Source organism: Gasterosteus aculeatus, chromosome 7 (genome assembly GCF_964276395.1).
Source record: "Gasterosteus aculeatus chromosome 7, fGasAcu3.hap1.1, whole genome shotgun sequence".
Classification (NCBI taxonomy): Eukaryota; Metazoa; Chordata; class Actinopteri; order Perciformes; family Gasterosteidae; genus Gasterosteus; species Gasterosteus aculeatus.
This window is the reverse complement of record NC_135694.1, coordinates 9,897,963-9,915,925: the sequence shown is the minus strand read 5'-3', so window position 1 is coordinate 9,915,925 and position 17,963 is coordinate 9,897,963. Positions and strand designations below refer to the sequence as shown.

At 42.0% G+C, this 17,963-nt stretch overlaps 1 protein-coding gene across 4 annotated transcripts in view; it reads left to right on the top strand.

The window, feature by feature from the left end:
* Positions 1–17,963, top strand: part of nlgn2a (neuroligin 2a) — a 147,392-nt gene that overhangs the window by 69,918 nt on the left and 59,511 nt on the right. For 2 of the 4 annotated variants that reach the window (XM_040179584.2, XM_040179581.2), the window contains one exon: positions 4,114–4,167. In XM_040179584.2, coding sequence (XP_040035518.1) covers positions 4,146–4,167 — 22 coding nt within the window. In that variant the 5' untranslated portion in view covers positions 4,114–4,145. 4 annotated transcript variants of the gene reach the window in all.

The window sequence follows — 17,963 nt, the reverse complement described above, 5'->3', positions numbered from 1 at the left end:
AAACAAAGTAACGAGATGATGGGTATTAGAGTGCTTCCGTAGATGTTAAAAAAGGTATAAATACTGTATATTGTACGTTGCTGTGAGTCTAAGACAGATTGTGAAAAGGTCTGCGTGATTGTTTCAGATCAATCTCAATTTGTTGTAGGTTGAGATTGAGAGAATTGATAAACTGCTGCGGTTGCAGCGCGGGAACCACCCTCTGCCCCCACTGCTGCCTAACACCCACCAAAGGTATCATTTTCCTTTTCTGAACACATAATAATAATAATGAAATGAATTAAACTAAACTTTAGTTGATGCTTTCCCAGAGAATACTATTACTTACTTGGTTTCCAGTCCAGAATAACATGAATGACTCTCGATATACGGTGCATGGTATAGTATATATATTATATATATTATACATATTATATGTAGTTGATACAGTTCTAATACTAGACTAACACTCAATTTCTATTAAGACATTTTTAGAAATACACTTTTTATTTCCAGCTTGTTATTGGCTGCATTATGCTGCACTTGACACTGAAACATAAAAATATTCCTATTATATTCTGCACACATTTTGAAAGCCACCTGTTTCTTTTACCAATGACAGGTGATTTATTCTATTTGTTTTCAAGCCTATTTCACTGTAGCTCAGAGGCATCTTTGTCTCCTTCCGCCCTTTCAGTCCCTTTCATCGTACAGAGTTTCCATTGTAACAATGACTTTTTTTAACCGTTACATAAAATAACATTTCTTTGTAGGGCATTTTCTGCAACCTAAAAGCATGAAATATAATTCAAACGTTTACTCCTGCAAATTAAGGCTCTGAGGCAGGCAATCCTAACGGTGATATATATATATATATAGATATAAAACGGCTGTATAAAGTAATCCAACCTACGGCCAAAGTGATGAACAACCCTGCTGGAAGCAGCAGAATAGTTTATTATAGTAAATATGTTCTTCACCTTGCAAATTTGGGCCTCATCTAAAATAATAACGTCAAAAATACAACAGAAAATTTGTGAAAAATGTATTGCAAATGCTTACTTCTTCGTACAGATGATTTTTTTTGATAAAGTTTTCATCTTAAATCCTTACTCTTAATAAACAGATTTAAATTCATTATCCCACAGAGGGGACTTCATCCGTGGCCAACCGCCGCATGCAGACGCTTCATTTGTGTTTTTTCATATATTGTCACCCATAATAAAAAAAAGTCCACTCTGATTGAACAACCAGTTGAGCTGCAGAACTCCTTGTTCTGGATGAACATTGACCGCGCACGTGAGTACACAGCAGTTAGTGGGAGACAAATACAAATACATCAACACAACACAACACAAGTATTGGTTATTTTGTTTCTCTGCTGTTTTTTGTCTAAACCGTCGCCTACGAGTGTGCGAGTCTCCACACACCTCGCGCGCTGCAGTGCGCGCCGGACGTCCGCGGCGACGCTATTATTTTAGTGCGGCGGCGACGCGCGTGCCTGCGCGCATCTGTGTGTGGCCTTCGGGAGAAGTGGAGCCAAAGTGAAGCCTTATATAACCGGCTTAGAAGTGAGCTGCAGTCGGACGGCAACACAGGCCCGGCAGAGCGAGGAGAGCGCGGGAGGCGGTGCGGTTTCACAAGAGAGGACGATGAGCACCTTAAGGTGCAAAATACTCTCGAGCAGCCTCTGTTACGCACGTAGCCCAGCTGATCGGTTAGAACATCTGGGGGGGAAAAACATGCGCCATGCAACTGCGTAACTATAATTATTCTTTTTTAATGCCGGTTGTCCTTTTTTATGTCTATTCCGGGTGCATTCTAATTGTTTTTGTTGTTATTTGTGTCATCTAAAGAATGGTGTGTGTGTGTGTGTGTGTGTGTGTGCGCGCGCACGCGAGCAAGCTGTTCAGTTGCGCACGTCGTCCTCAGCAACTTTGATTGGGAAAAGTGAAATGTCAAGAAAAACAGGCTGTTTTTTTCCTTGCCTGCTTGATTCGCACTGCTCTGCTCCTCGTCCACACTTTGAAGGGGAAAAAGATGTCAATCAAGCTCAGTTTTTACTCTTTTTCCCAGCGTGTTGCCAGGCCGGTAATGGTTGCTTGATTTCTGCCATTCCCATTTTTTCATTTTCCTCCCTTATGATGGACATCTGACTATTTGAACCCATCATCACTTGACAATCCTTTCAGTAAGTAGTTCTGACGTTGCGCTGCGCGACGCAGGTGGTTGTCTGTCATAATGAATTAGCTGCAGTTGTAGCTCGGGGGTTATTTAGCTAAAAAATGCTTTATGCTGCATTATCTCAAAAAAGAAACAACAAGAAAAATCAAGAAGAAAGTTAATCTGTTCACCCTTGGTCCAATGTCTCATTAACGTTTGTCTTGATTGCAGTGATATTTTGAAGAGGTATTCGTGGTCTCCACAGGATGATTCCTAATGACGTTGATGATCTCATTACGTTTCACAGCAGGTCCAATGTATCACTTGAGCAGTGCAAAATCCAGCCAACCATTCGTGATTCCCAGCCGATGGTTCTATATGGAGATGAACACACTTACCCTAAAGGGCCGCCAGCAAGTTGACAAAACGTTGAAAGACGGGGAAAAATGGGTTAGGATGTTAACTTCCCTTTTCCTGGGACGAGTAAAGTGTTTTTCTGGGCATTCAACACTAACAAACTAAACACTGTCTGATAAGTCTGATCATTTAAATAACAGCTTTAGTGTGAAATGATCGGACTTTCAAAGAAGATGGAGTTAATTTATATTTGTTGTTATCAATGTAGACGAGTTGTGCATCGTGATATCTCCATGTATGACATAATTCCACTGACTGACATTGAATTATTGCCCACCGTGGTTGTGTTCTTAATGCATTAAATTACATTGCAGTTGTATTTTGTGTATTTTGGTATTCAATGTAAAAAAAAAGGCTTCATTTGGTCTATTTACTGTGACGTCTGCATGAAGTGTACTGTACAATAAAAATAAAGTAAAGAATGACAATGGCAAGGATGACAAAACAAGACCAGGACCAAAGCCGATTTTGTATTTTTAGTCCATAAGAACGAGGAGCAGGACGGGTGACACCAGCAGTTCATCAACAAAGCAATAAAGAGACATTATGATGGAAGGCAGCGAGGAGGAGGGTATTTTTCTCCCTCCCCGCCCCCCCCTCCATCTGTCTCTGTGTCTGTCTGTCATCATCTTCTCCACCACTCTTTTCATTTAACAAAAACAGCCAGTGGGCTGATGGGGATCAAATTACACTCACCTTTTTACCTGCACTCCTCTGCGCAATTAGCTTCACGCTAACTTGTCATTTCAAATTGACACGCTGCTGTTATGCTATGTAATTATTCACCCGCCTGGGGAAAAGCTCTCTGATACAACCACCACCAAATAATGACACACACACACACACAAAAGCACCTGTGGCCTGTTCTATCTGCAACATGTTTAACATGCCGTTTCCCATTACAGGGTCATCGTGTGTTTGGTGGTCTAATCACTACTCTGCGTTCTGTGTGTCAGTCGCAACCGGTCTAATTGTTGTGCATTTTCTGTGTGGTTCCACTGCTCAAAGGTTGCCGTTACGATTTTGGGGGGGTTTGAGCACCAGGAACCGAACCCGGCTGTTCTTCTTAAAGGTGGCCTCTTCTTTGCCTGTTCTTTGAAAACCTTTTGTGTGATGCAGTGGGAGGTTAGAGGTTCTGCTCTTCAAAGCACAGAGGCCTTGTTACTCCATTTTACCTTTTTATTCCCCTTTGCAAACCCCACTCGGCTCCCAATAAAAAGTTAGGCTCAGGGAACAAGGTTTAGAAGGGAGAGAAATATGAACCAAGAAACAACAGCAGACGTTTTCTTCCGCAGGGGGAGAAAGTTTTCTTTGATCTTGTGTCTTTTCTTGTTATAAATCTGTGTCTGTGATGCCTTTTGTTTTTGCTTTTGTACTCTTTTTAAAGACAAAAACCCAACACAAAACAATAAGCAAACCATGAACTCTTGCTGATTTGTCCTTTTTGCTCTTTCTTCTTTTCTTTTTTTGATATTCTTTTTTTTCCGTTTTTGCCAGTAATCTTTTTTGAATTTTCTCTTTTCTCTTTTTCCCCCCTTTTTTTCTTAACCCTAGGTCCGCTCACAAAAAAACACGATGAATCTTCAATGAACAAGCCTCGAGACGAAGGTATTTTTGTTGCATGTTTTTCCTTTTTTCTTGTTTTGAAGTCTTTTTGGGGGCTGTGTACACATAGAGTGGAAAACACACACACACACACACACACACACACACACACACAGACACACAAGTCAAACATCTCTTGGGTGGGACTCTGGATATGAGATGCATACCGATGTGTTGGTGTAAGTGTATGTGCTGACCATTGCTGACTTTTTCCTATGCAAATCCTAGCCTAATAATAATAATGATCATAATAGCCTTACATAAGGCCTGGCTGATGAGACCCAGACCGTCATTATAAAATCCTCGACAACCAGTGGTTTGTGTTTACCGGAGGTCGACACCCGGCTCTCAAACAAAAGCGAGGCGCCATATCATCTCCAATGTGCCTTTGAAAATACATTGGCCAACTAACAGCATTGTGCCGGCGCAACAAAGCACCTATTGAGAGCAGATTACGCAATGAGGTGCGTTATTATTGCGCCTCAAGCCTCAGCTCAAAGATGAAATTGCTATTGAGTAAGGACCTACACAAATACTGAGCTAAGTCAATGATGATAACATCAAATCAAGGAAGGACCAAAATAAAAATTCAAGGACACTTGTTACTTACTTTGGAACATTACACTGTGGAGGTGATTTCATCGGCGCTCTCACCCTTGCTTCTCGGAGAAAAAGATGAGTGATGAAAGATGATGATGGGATACGTATTTCTCTTTGTGCTATTTCGAGGGGGGTTGTGCGGTTGAGTTCCCCCCCCCCCCCCTTTCTCCGGGATGCTCTTTGATTTGGGTCTTTTTTTAAAGTTGGGAGTCGGAGGAAGTTTGACACAAGAGGATTTGCTTGGTGATCAAACGCGCCGGCACAGACGCAACTTTTCTCAGTCAGCAAGCACGCAGAAAAACAGCCGAGCCACGAGGCTTTTTTAACCTTCCTCTGAATATTAATTTCATCCCTCATCACAACATACGATTAACAACATTCGATGTGGAGCTGTTGATCCTTCTTCACTAACTCTGCAACAAAATCCCAAACTGGAAATCATCTAAGGTCAAAGTAGGAAACTAGAGACGAAATGAAGTCATTCATGGATACTTTACAATATACACGTCTGGCTCAACAATGCACAAATAGACTGCACAAGGAAGAGTAACCACATGCACTGTCATGAAGGAAGTAGATGACCTTCTTTGCATAATGCGACAGATAGGTGGGGGGAATACAGGTAATCCACCCTGCCACTGGAAATGTCTCGCTGGTGTAATCTAGTTAGTTCCACTGGTGTCAGATCACCAGACAGGATCCGAATAATACTGAAGTCATTATCATAACCACAACAACACAAAACAAGGCAACCAACCAAAAGAAATCACTAAAAGATGTCAGGGTTCTGTCTAGAACAGGGGTCTCAAACTCAAATCAGGTGCGCGCCAGACCATTACGGTCAACGGGGTGGGGGGTGGCGGGGGTGACAGTCCGAGTCGGGCCGTAGTTTGAGACCCCTGATTTAGAACATCTTGGTTGTTCTCATTTAGCTTTGTATTTATTAGGTTATTAGTTTGATATATAGGGGTTGTATTGAACAATATATGGTATGTGTGTATCTTGTTAGTAGCAGACTGAAATTGATGCTACTATAATTAATTGTGTAAATGTGTAAATCATACATGAATAATTATATGAGATAGCAATATTAATAGATAGCAATAGTCAAAACAGCAATAAACGATGGTACATCTGTGCCATATTTTTTATAAAAAATGGTGATATGGTGACATTAAAAGGATAATAGACTGATAATGTAGAGGGATTATAGGTTGATGTTTTATTATAAATTACTGTCAGCCAAATATCTTTCCATGTTATAATGGTAAAGTTCATCCTACGTTTTGTTCCAATCACCCCACATTTGCTTAAAGGCAAACCTGATTAGTGATGCTGTAACCTTATACACCTGTGGTTCTTTCTTTGCATTAACCATTAATCAGGGCTGCAAATTGCTTAGCTAGTTTTTGATTTTTAATGCATCTCCATAAGTTATGGTCTAAATGCTGTCAAAGCCTTCCCCTAACACGACCACTTCATTTAATATATTTGACTATATTTCGCCTAAGAAGAGTCAAACTCAGCTTTCCCCTCCACTGAAAAGTGTCCTTTGAACATCCTCACTTCACTTGGACGTTTGCGCTCCACTGTGCTTCATGATGTATGTGCACAGACAGCAGAAGGCCGTTTTCACATCAATCTGCTGCAGGGGGAACGATTCTCTGGGATTAACAGAGAAACGTTCCCCGTTGAGCAGGATTTTATGATCACATCTAGTCTGAAAGCCAATCGTGATCAAATATGTAACTCACTAGGCACCTCAGTGAATCGCACCGCAGGAGCCTTCGGCACACGTCCAAGTGAGAGACATCTCGGGTCCAGCAGTTAAGCTTCTGAGACAAATTATGTTAGCGTATTTCCATATTCTGGGTGTTTTTAAGGGGGGAATAACTACATTTGATTTCAAGAATATTTCATGAGAAAGAAAAAAAATCTTTATGTAAAATCTATATCGGACACCTCTTCTCATTCATTCATATTTATAATTATATTATGTATACAAGCAGAGTATTTTGTTTGTGTGGATCTTTACGTTTAGTAAAAACAATAATATTACAACCAGCGTCCTGTAGCTGCAGAATAAAATGAAACTGCTCCTTCAGGAAATTCCAATAACCTACATACAGAGGACATGAACTGTCCTCGTTGAGGACTTTAGCCCTGATTACAATTACTGTGAAACTACAATGGTAAACGCAGAGTGACAGTACAGTACCAGTATCATTGGAAGCCCCACAACTTGGAACTGGGTCCGTGACTAAAACCAGGCCAAAGTGGGACGTCTTTTCTACAGTGACTGCATTGTGTCAGAAATACAGTGCAAGGGCACAACGGGTAGCTGTTTGCAGTGTGACCTTTCTGCTACTTCCTGCCTGCTGGAAATGATTCATGCACACACTGGAAGCTGTGTCGCTCATGAGCGTGACCCGTGCCCCCTCCCGCCCTGAGCCAAAGCAGTTCACTGTCAACCACCAGAAATGCTTTGAACCGTTGCACAGATTGAGTTCCGGTGTAAAAAAAACGGATAAGAAGAAACGTTTGTAATCCTAAGTGATCCTTTTTTACCCCATCAAAAAACGACACCTTTAATTTGACTGACAATTCCCAATGAACACCCCTTAATACAAACGTGGCCGTCTGTTATCTGTTGGCGTGCAATCAGTTTGTCAGATTCTTTCATCTCTGTGTATCAGCCGCCTCTTTCCAAAATCAAGCAAACCTATTCATGTGCTCTATTCAAATAAAAAAAAGGCAAATACTCTACTGGAGAGGAGCAGTAAGGACCTACGGCAGCGTCCTGAGCCAGAGAGGTGACGTCATGCAGCAGCGGTGGGACTCGCTCTCTGCGTCAGATGTGATACAGCAAAGGCTTCTGGGCCGTAGCGCTGCTCAATGTTGACGTTCAAAAAGATGGGGCTTAGAGCACAGCGCTGTGTATAGGTGTGTGTGTGTGTGTGTGTGTGTGTGTGTGTGTGTGTGTGTGTGTGTGTGTGTGGAGAGGATTACAAACCAGAGCGAGATTGAGTTAAATCAAGAAGGAGACAGAGAGTGTGTTGCTTTGCCATCCTGTGTGTCAGCTCTGATCAGAGACAAACCAGAGCCACCTGAGCCCCAAACCTGGAACATATTTCTGCCAGGAAGAGTGTCACATGTCTCAGACTCACTCACACAGAATGTTAATAACACGGCCACACTGTGCACACATGCAGGCAGTGAAAGGAAGCGCTCCAGCAAAACCAAATCGACATGGACACTTCAGCTTACAGCGGGATCACTAACTTTTAAATGTCGTTGCTGGTTCTGACAACATGGTTGCCGTTTTTAGTCCCCTAATATTTTGAACAATTAAGATGTAAGCAGTGGTATGTCACCGTGATCCTAGAAATGTAAAAGCATCATTGGTTGGTAACTCTGGTATTTGATGCCTGATGAATCCGTGTGGTGCAGAGCTAAACTTGCACTAGCAAGCCTTTCACCAGTGTTTACAACAACACACATATTTACAGATTTAGTTAAATTGACTATAAAGATGATACTGACAATATAGGAAACAAAAATGTCTAGAAAAAAATAAATAAATAACAACTGTTCTTCCATCTCTTAAACTCCCTCTGCCTTTATTAGAGAGGTCACATTCGGTCATTTGAGAGGAGGCATAAAGCAGTACTTTGATCTGCAATATGCAGTCAGCCACTTCCGACTCCTCTAAGGTCCCTACAATGATTTAATCCATTGTGATTAGCCATTCACCAAATTCAACCAGATTAGAGCCTCTAGATCTCGTGCTCTGATGAAAAGACAAATGAGGAAAATAGTGCCAGAAAGGCATTGAAAGAAAAAAGTTTTAGAGTGAAAGCTTCGTTTTCCCATTTAAATGGGCTTCGTCCTTTCAAGGTAACATGTCATATGATGGATTAAAAATGCACTCAATATTTATCATCGCTATCAATAGGAATACGAACCATACAGCCGGGTATTTAATTATAGTCTTACTATTGTGTATCGTTCTTCAATCAAAGTAGTGAATGGTTTTCATTTACTTTCAACAAATCTCTTAGCAAATGTTATTTGTAACGTAGACTGCAGATTCTCTTCTTTAATAACACAATTAGTTGGGTGCATGTTTATTGAACGAATGGAGCTTCCTTTAGTTTGATGTAAAATCAAGGCTACGTTTTATGTGAGCCAGGTGTGGGATTGCATGCGGCTCCCCACACTTCCTTTTAAACAAAAAATAATCTAAAGTGGATTTCAGGGTTAATTGTGATTTCCTTTGTGCTTGGAAATAAGGTTTGTTCTGATAGCATAAATTGAGCTTGTAAGAGAAACCTTTCCTTATTCCTTCCTTGATTTCTTGGAGGATGCATTCAGGTAAACAACAATTCTTTTTTATCAGGACTCTGCTAGACCCAAATGGCTTTTTTGCAGATCGCTACTGTTGGATAGCATCCAAATGTTACTTTTCTTTAAAGGGTCTTAATGGAACATAAGGGAAAGTGTAACAAAGCCTCGAAACACAAAGAGAGTAACATCTTTCTCATGATCATTTGATCCATTATTTATATGACAGATATTGATTGGTGCAGCTTTAAAAGTTTTTTTTAACATTACAAGGCCTATTTTTTCAATTATTATCAGTGGAAAAAACGCTCACAGGTTGATGCGATACACGATTTTCTCATGAAAAGAGTCATTAGTTTTATTACACATGCTAATCTGAACAGTAACACGTTTCCTGGATAAACATTGCAGCTGCTCTGCACTTGGATCCTGCTACTCCAGTTAATATCACAGTATATAAATGCCAATTTAAGTGGAAGAACCGTGGCCAGGATTCAGTCTGCAGTCCAGTGCAGCATTCATGTGTCTCTCACACTGTTCATCTCATCCAGGATTTGATAAAACTCTGAAATGAGTAGCGAAGCGAACACAGAAGCCTCGTTAAGCTTTATCTACAGACGTTACTGTCCCTGGCGACCACGGTGTGTTCAAAGCAAAAACAATGGCTCCCTATTAAACAGGCTGTTGATTAACTTCCTGTTCCACTGGAAAGTGGTTTTGCTCCGTCTGGATGAGTGAGCGCGCCTCACCGAATCAGCTCTGCCTTTTAATTGAATCCGTGGCAGAGCGGCCAAAAGTAGCCGTCATGGCCGTGCAGCCGTCCCAGGAAAATATGTATTTGTTGCTGGTTATTTATGAAGCGGTTGAGGTCTGAGGAGCGTAGAACAACAATAAAGCCATCGGCGGCACCAGAGAAAGCTGCGTCTCTCGCAGTGAAGGCGAACAAGGGGAATGACGTGGGAGAGCTGGACACAAGCTTGTGTCTCCAAAAGCAAATTTCTCCCAATATTCTCCCCTTTCCCGCCAGTATAACTTGCCCACATTCCCTCTCTTTCATATAATTAGGAGCATCCAAGGAGATGCTCTCCTGCTTAATCTCTTCATTTCCTCGAGGCTTTGTTTTGTTTCACCGCGGACGTACTGTACAATACACATTCTAACATTGGCAAATAAAGAGACAAGGAGGCTGTGAGCAATCAGCAGTGAGAAATGTGGGGGCCGGCGTCCATTCTATCATTCATTTCCCTATTTTTATGTCCCTACGCGCAGAGTACAAATGACTTTTTAAGAGGATTTAAATGGAATGAGGTTGTGCGAGGACAGAGTTGTTTAGCATATAGAGAAACGATGAAGGAGAATGGCGAGCAGGAGGAGGAAGGGCAGAGCCAAAATGACTCCATGGAAATGCAAAATATAACAAGAAAAAGGTGTCATGGAGTAGCACAGCGTAGCACAAAAACCAGCACAGAGCAGAAAAGAATCAACGGTTCTGTCAAACCAACTTTATTTTGACTTCTGCCTGTCTCCGTCTCTCCATGGGCCCGTCGGCCATTTGCTGTCGTCCCAGCGCTCTTCCGTTACCTCGGAGGCTCGGCCCACGTCGTGTCGATATCGCGTCGAACACACCCACTCCATCGCTCACTGACGGATAGTATTTTATTGAGCTTGAAACCTTTTGACAAGACAAAGGAAGCGAGGAGGAGGGAAAGGAGGGAGGCTGAGGGTAAGGAGGAGATGAAAAGGATCGGAAGGCAACGGAAGAGAGAGCGGGCGAGAGAGACGGAGACGGGGGAAAGAAAGAGATAGTCGACGCCGTGTCGCCTGTCAGCGAGCTTAGCGTTTGAGAAAAAGCTCAACACAAGTTGTTTTTTTTTGCACTTATTTGTTGCGGTTTATTGCCAGGTCAAATAGCTATAAGGTAGCAAAGGAGAAAACAGGGAGAAACTGGAGCCAGATCAGTGATACTCAGCTGACCTCCTCAATGGCATTTCTGCTATTTATGTTTGCTTTGTTTATTCCCATGATGCCGTATTGCAGATGTAGAGAATTGCCCTAGGAGGCTTAATGGATGAAGAGGTGGTGGTGCAGAGGTGGAGGAGGCTTAAGAGCAGGACACAGCCATGGACCCTCTGGTATTCACTCCTTTTCACCCCGTCCTGCCAAATGGTTTTAAATTCCACCCACTGCAGAGGAGGGCTGGAAATATGATTAAAGAGAGACATTGTGAATGTTAAAAACACATTATGGTGTTTACTTGATTTAGTTACCATTTCATATCGTCTAACTCTAAAATATACAAAATGTAAGAAAACCGTTACAACAACAAAAATGTAATGAAATAGGGACGTTTTGGGGTAATATCTTATAACCCTATAAACTAGCTGTCAAAATGAGCGTGTTAATTATTATTGTGGTTGCGTTTAATGCAATAAATTATTTTAATGTAGTAAACCGCCACGTGCTGCCGTCAGTTAGATGGGAGAGACCGAGCCGGTTGTCGAAGACGGAGAGAGCTTTTTGCATTAGGAGTAAAACAAACAGAGGCGCGACATACAGCAGAGAACTGTGCAGAGGAATTCCTCCAAGTGGGAGACGGACCACTTTCTGCAGAGGACCACCACTATGTCCCTAAAAGACAGTGGTTTGGAAAACGTCCTGGCTAAATGTCATGAGATTGTTGGCACTTTAAACACAGCCGTCAAATGATGGAGAGTTGAGAGCAAAGTGCACGAGGACAGCAGGAAGAGTCGCTAGTTGAACAGTGTCTAAAGTCCACAATATTCTGTCTAAAATCCCAAATTTAGTCTTTTTTCTATTGATAGCGCTGATATAAACCCATATCGGCTTGCAAAATATATATCATTTTATGATACATCTTTGGTGTTTTTTTCCAAAATCCTCTAATCTCCGCTTGAGTTCCGCTTACACCCTCAACTCTCAATTGCATTGCTCTCTATATTATTATAGATATTATATATATTATAAGGGGTTTACTGAGGGGTTTATTCATATATTATTCATAGCCGGATATATAGAACTTTTATGCCTTAAAACATGGCAATTATCTCCAACTCCAATATGTCAAAAATGAAAGGAATCTTCAACCTGTCTTCATATATTCAGATTATTGTTGTGGAACTGTACTTAGACTAGTACATATTTAATGCATATTAAACATAACAATTTCAGAACAGAACACCGAAATACTTATATTGGATATTAAAAATAAAAACACTGACACTTCAAATGGTATTTGATGCAAACCACATCTATTCATCAATTGAAATGAATTCAAGCCTATTTGGCCCAAGTGATTACTGTATTTACAATTTGAGATAAATTTGAGATAAATATTCTGGATTCTGAAAATTCATTATATTTGCCAACGATCAAACTCACCCGTTAACGGTGGTCGATATTATAAAAGGAAATACAATGTATGCAGAGTAAAGGACATATTCTAATATACTAGACCTACAAAAACAGAAGTAGTGTCTAAAAGACAGGTACATCTATCTGTCAGTTTGTTGAAGGGGAGCCAAACAGCTCATTTTAGACTCCGGATCGTTACATGGAATAGATGCGATCAAACCAGAATACAGGTGAAAAGGTTCCGTTGGTCGTTCTCCGTCTGGATAGTAAACACCAAGACGTTGTTGTTAGCCCGCGGCCATTTTGGTTTAGTTGCAGAAAAACGTGGCTGCAGTGAATCTGAGTTACCATCACCAATCAGCGCTGGAGGTCTGACAGCTCTGTAGCACAGGCAGAATTTGCTGCTCCACCATCAGGTCAACTGTCAGGGCAGACAAGACGAGATAAGTGGCTGCTGATAATCCATATCCCCCTCCCAGGGTGACAGGGAGCACAAACAGGATGATCGCGGTGCATGTGGAAATGTTTGATTACAGATGAAACACACACACACACACACACACCCTGTGGTGAAAGGAAGCCCGGCTCCTGGCAACGCAGGTGTATCTGCTAAGGAAACGCACGCTCATGTAAGGCACCGATATACTGAACGCGGCGAGAAGGAACAGCCATTTATCTGCACACACATGCAGTTTTTGCCGTTACATGTTGAGCAAAGTCAGAACAGTTCCACCGACTACAAAAGGGCCACTTCTTTTTTCAAGATGCGTTGTTTCTTTCTCCATTTGTACTCGCCGTGTTTTCACCTTAATCGTATTGCAGCCGTCACGGTGGTGCTCCAATTAAGGAGGTATTGTTTTGTATGAGATGGAGAGTCTGACAGAATTGGGAACTCTTATGTCCAAGTCGACCACGGAGTTCTCTACACACATTTTATCGTTCCTCTGCTCCTTTCCCTTCAACTAAACCTGCACAAATAGAAATCACACATTTCACCCAACAGATAATGTACTCCACGGATAACAAAACATGAAAATCACATCTTCTTATGCTATGTATGTAACCATGCAAATGTGCAGAATACAATGCATGTTTATCATTCAGAAAATACATTGTTTGTTATACTTTTATGTAAATGTTCCAGAAATATAGTTTTATTCTGCAGTCCCTTACAAACAACAGTCGAATATCTCATATTTTTGTCAATTAACCCTTTGCAAAGCCCCGCCCCCTGCTGCTATTCTGTCAATCTGGTGAAATAACGTCAAGCTGTTGGAGAGAGAAGCAGACAGAGGGGATGGCAGACAGATTCCGCCGTGAAAAAACATTTTAAAAGATTTTTTACGCAGAGCCGTTGTGTTTTTGAAACAAGGCAAGCACAAAATCCACAAAAACAGCTTGCAAATAAAGAATATCTAAAACGGATGGCACGCAGGGTGAAAACTGTAAACACACCATGACACTTCCTGGACCAAACGTCCCAGAAAACCAGTGGAGCTCCACTCGAAAAACATTTCCATACACAATACAAATCGTAAAACAAAGGAAGCACAGTTTGTTAATATGTTTGTATACATATAACACTTACGTAGTACTATAAGCATGTGAAGTGTTGGAGTAATATGCTCAAGTGAGTATGTATGTATGTATGTCAAAACTCAGTTAGAGTCCATCTCTATAGGGGGGATGGATAAGCCAGCCCCTGGATTGTGTCAGTAAGGGCCTTACAACACACACACACACACACACACACACACACACACACACACACACACACACACTCATTCAGTCCCAATTAGACCTCGGACACCCTGTGAAACCAGGGCTTGGAACGGCAGTCACGGTAATGACCAGATTGCTATAGTGTAGGAGGGAGGGGAGCAGCGGGGGCAGAAAGGCGGGGAGAGGTGGATTGGGGATAATGAGAGGTTACATGAGGATAGACGAGGAGGAGGAGAGACGGAGAGGAACGCTGGACCGGGGATGATTATGCCATATACGTACACAAATGTGTTGATGCGAAGGAAAGAAATGCGTACATAGAGCATATTTGATTGCTTGAGAGCCTTTTGAAATTGATCCCTTGCAGTTCCTAAGAGTAATATCCCACCATAGATGCAGTATAGAAAAATCCATATTGCTACATTCTGTGCACTCAAGTATTAAACCCAAAGCCAGATCCAGGATTGTTTCCACCTATTGCACCTATGACACAAAAACACACACCCACGTATCTCGCTGTCCCTTCTCTGCCTTAATGCCCCGTCCATCTGCACACCTGTTCCCACTTGAGGTGCTCCGTACTTCCGTCTACCTGCTCACCTGCAACTCTTCCCCACATCAGCCTCTGAGTACACCAGGTGGCCCGGTTCCATTCGCTGCCGGCCCGACCATCACCGTGTTTCATGTCGCTTTACCTGCCTGCTTTCCCGTCTGCCTGCTCTCTGGAAATGCTCACCTGCACCTGCTAGTAAGCCTATATCTGTTCAATACATATAAGGAGTGCGGATGGTCTTTGAGAAAGAGGATTTAGGATTATATTCAAGCCATAATGTTAGAAAGTTTTTGAGGAAAAGGGAGTTCAGACAATATTTAAAGAATATTTTAGATGGTCTTAAGGAAATACGTTAGAATGGGCTTTAACCGGTTAAAACCTGCCATTTTTTAGGCCTCTGCTTATAGTTTGCATATTTTTAAAAGAGTATATCTCTGCAACCACAAGGTCTATTTGAATCATTTGCGTTATGTAATAGAAAGGAACACCTATGAAATTTGTTCAGATGTATAAATATGTGTGTATGTGGTTAAGAGTAATGGAAAATGGCACACAGCAGTGGCCAAAAAAAGAAGCTCATTGGATGTTTACCCCTGTGGAATGATCCATTTGAAGCTTTAAACCTCTCCCAAATCCTGGCTCCATACGTGGACATGCTTGCTGCAGAGCCAGGTGAAGTGAAGCAGAATAAAATTAGGGAGTATTTAGTACGGACAGACGGATAGCCGGACAGTTTGTGTTTTCTCATGTAACAAATTCATCATTTATCTTGTACTCAATACATCCACAGACAGTAGTTTGGGACTTTATTAGTAGACAGCCATTACTATTGTGATACTATTTTATATATATATATTGTACTTATCCCACAAGCTATTGTGTGTTTTTGTTTTTAGATATTGCTTTAAACAAGGCAGTGAGTGTTAAGACTGAGGCAGTGAAACAAGCACTGGAACCCACTTACAAACCGGGGCATTTCGTCAAACATAAAGAATGTGGCGAGGAAGAAAGGGGGGACGGTTCAACGGAAGTCCAAAAGGCTTAAGGCTCAAAGAAAAGGAGGTGGAAAAAAGAGAAGCCTGTTTTGGGGAAAAGAGAGAGGAGGCAGTGGGAAAACGAGGACAATGCCTGTGATTGTATCGTCTTTGTCACAGTGGCATTTCGGAGGACAGCAAGATGTGTGTGTGTGTGTGTGTGTGTGTGTGTGTGTGTGTGTGTGTGTGTGTGTGTAATTTGAGGAATTGATCCGCTCCCTAATAGTGAGCAAAATAAAAAGGCATCCTAATCCAACATATATTTATAACATAGTATGGAGAAAAGGATGGTGGATGAGTGAAATTTAACAGAAGGAGAGCTACCAAATCCTATGACAGAGAGATGAGAAAAAGATGACAAACAAAGAGAGAGAGAGAGTAACTATGACTGCAATAAAACTAGAGACTAACAGCTAGCGGATAGCAGGTGGTGGACAGAGGGCAGGAAGAGCGGGAGATGAGAAGAAAGAGGTGATAGTAGAGAAAATGCAGATCAGAACACCCACAAGTGGGGAGGATGAGAGCGAGGCCAGGCTGGTGGCTGCAGGAGGACGATGAAGAATGCAAGCTTAATTGAAAGCGAAAAGGAAGCGCGACAGGAAGAGAAGAGAGCCCTCGCTGGTGGAGGAAGGGAGAGGCGAAGAGCTGGTGGAGAGCAAGGGAGCCATAGATGGACAGCAGGAGGAAGTAGAGAGGAGCACTTGTGTTTTGGAGATGTTATTGAGGCCAATAAGCGCCTGTTGTTGTAAGACGGGTCAGGGCGGCTAGTCTTATTCCCAGCGGTTCAACTGGTCTCTTTTTTAAAAAAAATTTTCCTCCCTCGCTCTGCTTAATCTGCTGAAGAAAAGAAGCATTACTGTCTAAATTGAGGAAAGGAGAGGAGGCACAGGAGGTGTTGAGCTTTAAATACAAAAGAGGGCAGGTGCTCTGTGAAATCACCAGCCTGCTACTATTGTTATGAAAACTGTCCGTGAGAACAATGTTTATGCATATGATCGCAGTGATCATTAAAAAACTGTGGACAACATTCGAGTATTTTGTAAACCAATATATATAATGGCAGTGATCATTTTTTTACAGTTCAAGATGGATGCTGTGGACACATGCGCCAGCTTTGTTATCTTATTTTTAAGCTCGAGGGGTTGTGGGTCTGATTTTTGGAAGCATATTGAGCTGTCAGATGGCTGTTTGCTCGCTGTCGCAGGAAGCCGACTCTGTAGACAGAGTACAAACAATAAAGCAGCAAGGATCATCCCTCCATGCTGGTCCCCACAGTGCCAGTGTAATGCGCTCCGGCAAACCGCGAGAACACAGGCAACAGGAGCGTGCGCGTGCGGTTTCAGACTCTCAAAGATATTTATTTCTATATACAGTATTTCAGCACCTGCATCATGAAAAAAGACTTAAAATGAGTTGGTCTTTTGCAGAAGCATTTCCCCTCTACATTTCAGGTTCAGGTTTTTAGGCTTTTGAGAGCCAGGTAAATGTTTATTGCAGAATGTTTTGGTTCTAGAATGTTATCTTCAACATTTTGATGCGAGCAGTAGAATGGTGCTAAAGCTAGAAGCAGAGGGAACATGGTGCTGAAGCTAGAAGCAGAGGGAACATGGTGCTGAAGCTAGAAGCAGAGGGAACATGGTGCTGAAGCTAGAAGCAGAGGGAGCACGGTGCTGAAGCTAGAAGCAGAGGGAGCACGGTGCTGAAGCTAGAAGCAGAAGGAACATGGTGCTGAAGCTAGAAGCAGAAGGAACATGGTGCTGAAGCTAGAAGCAGAGGGAACATGGTGCTGAAGCTAGAAGCAGAGGGAACATGGTGCTGAAGCTAGAAGCAGAGGGAGCACGGTGCTGAAGCTAGAAGCAGAGGGAGCACGGTGCTGAAGCTAGAAGCAGAAGGAACATGGTGCTGAAGCTAGAAGCAGAAGGAACATGGTGCTGAAGCTAGAAGCAGAGGGAACATGGTGCTGAAGCTAGAAGCAGTGGGAACACGGTGCTGAAGCTAGAAGCAGTGGGACACTGTAAAAATAACAAGGGTTTTTATGGTGGGAAAATAGACTTGATTGACGCAAAAAGCTATTAAGAAAAATACCAAACACCATCTAAGAAAATAAGAAATATAAATATTTGTTTATTGTCTTCATATAATAGTGGGTACTTGAAACCGCGTGGAAAGAGGCT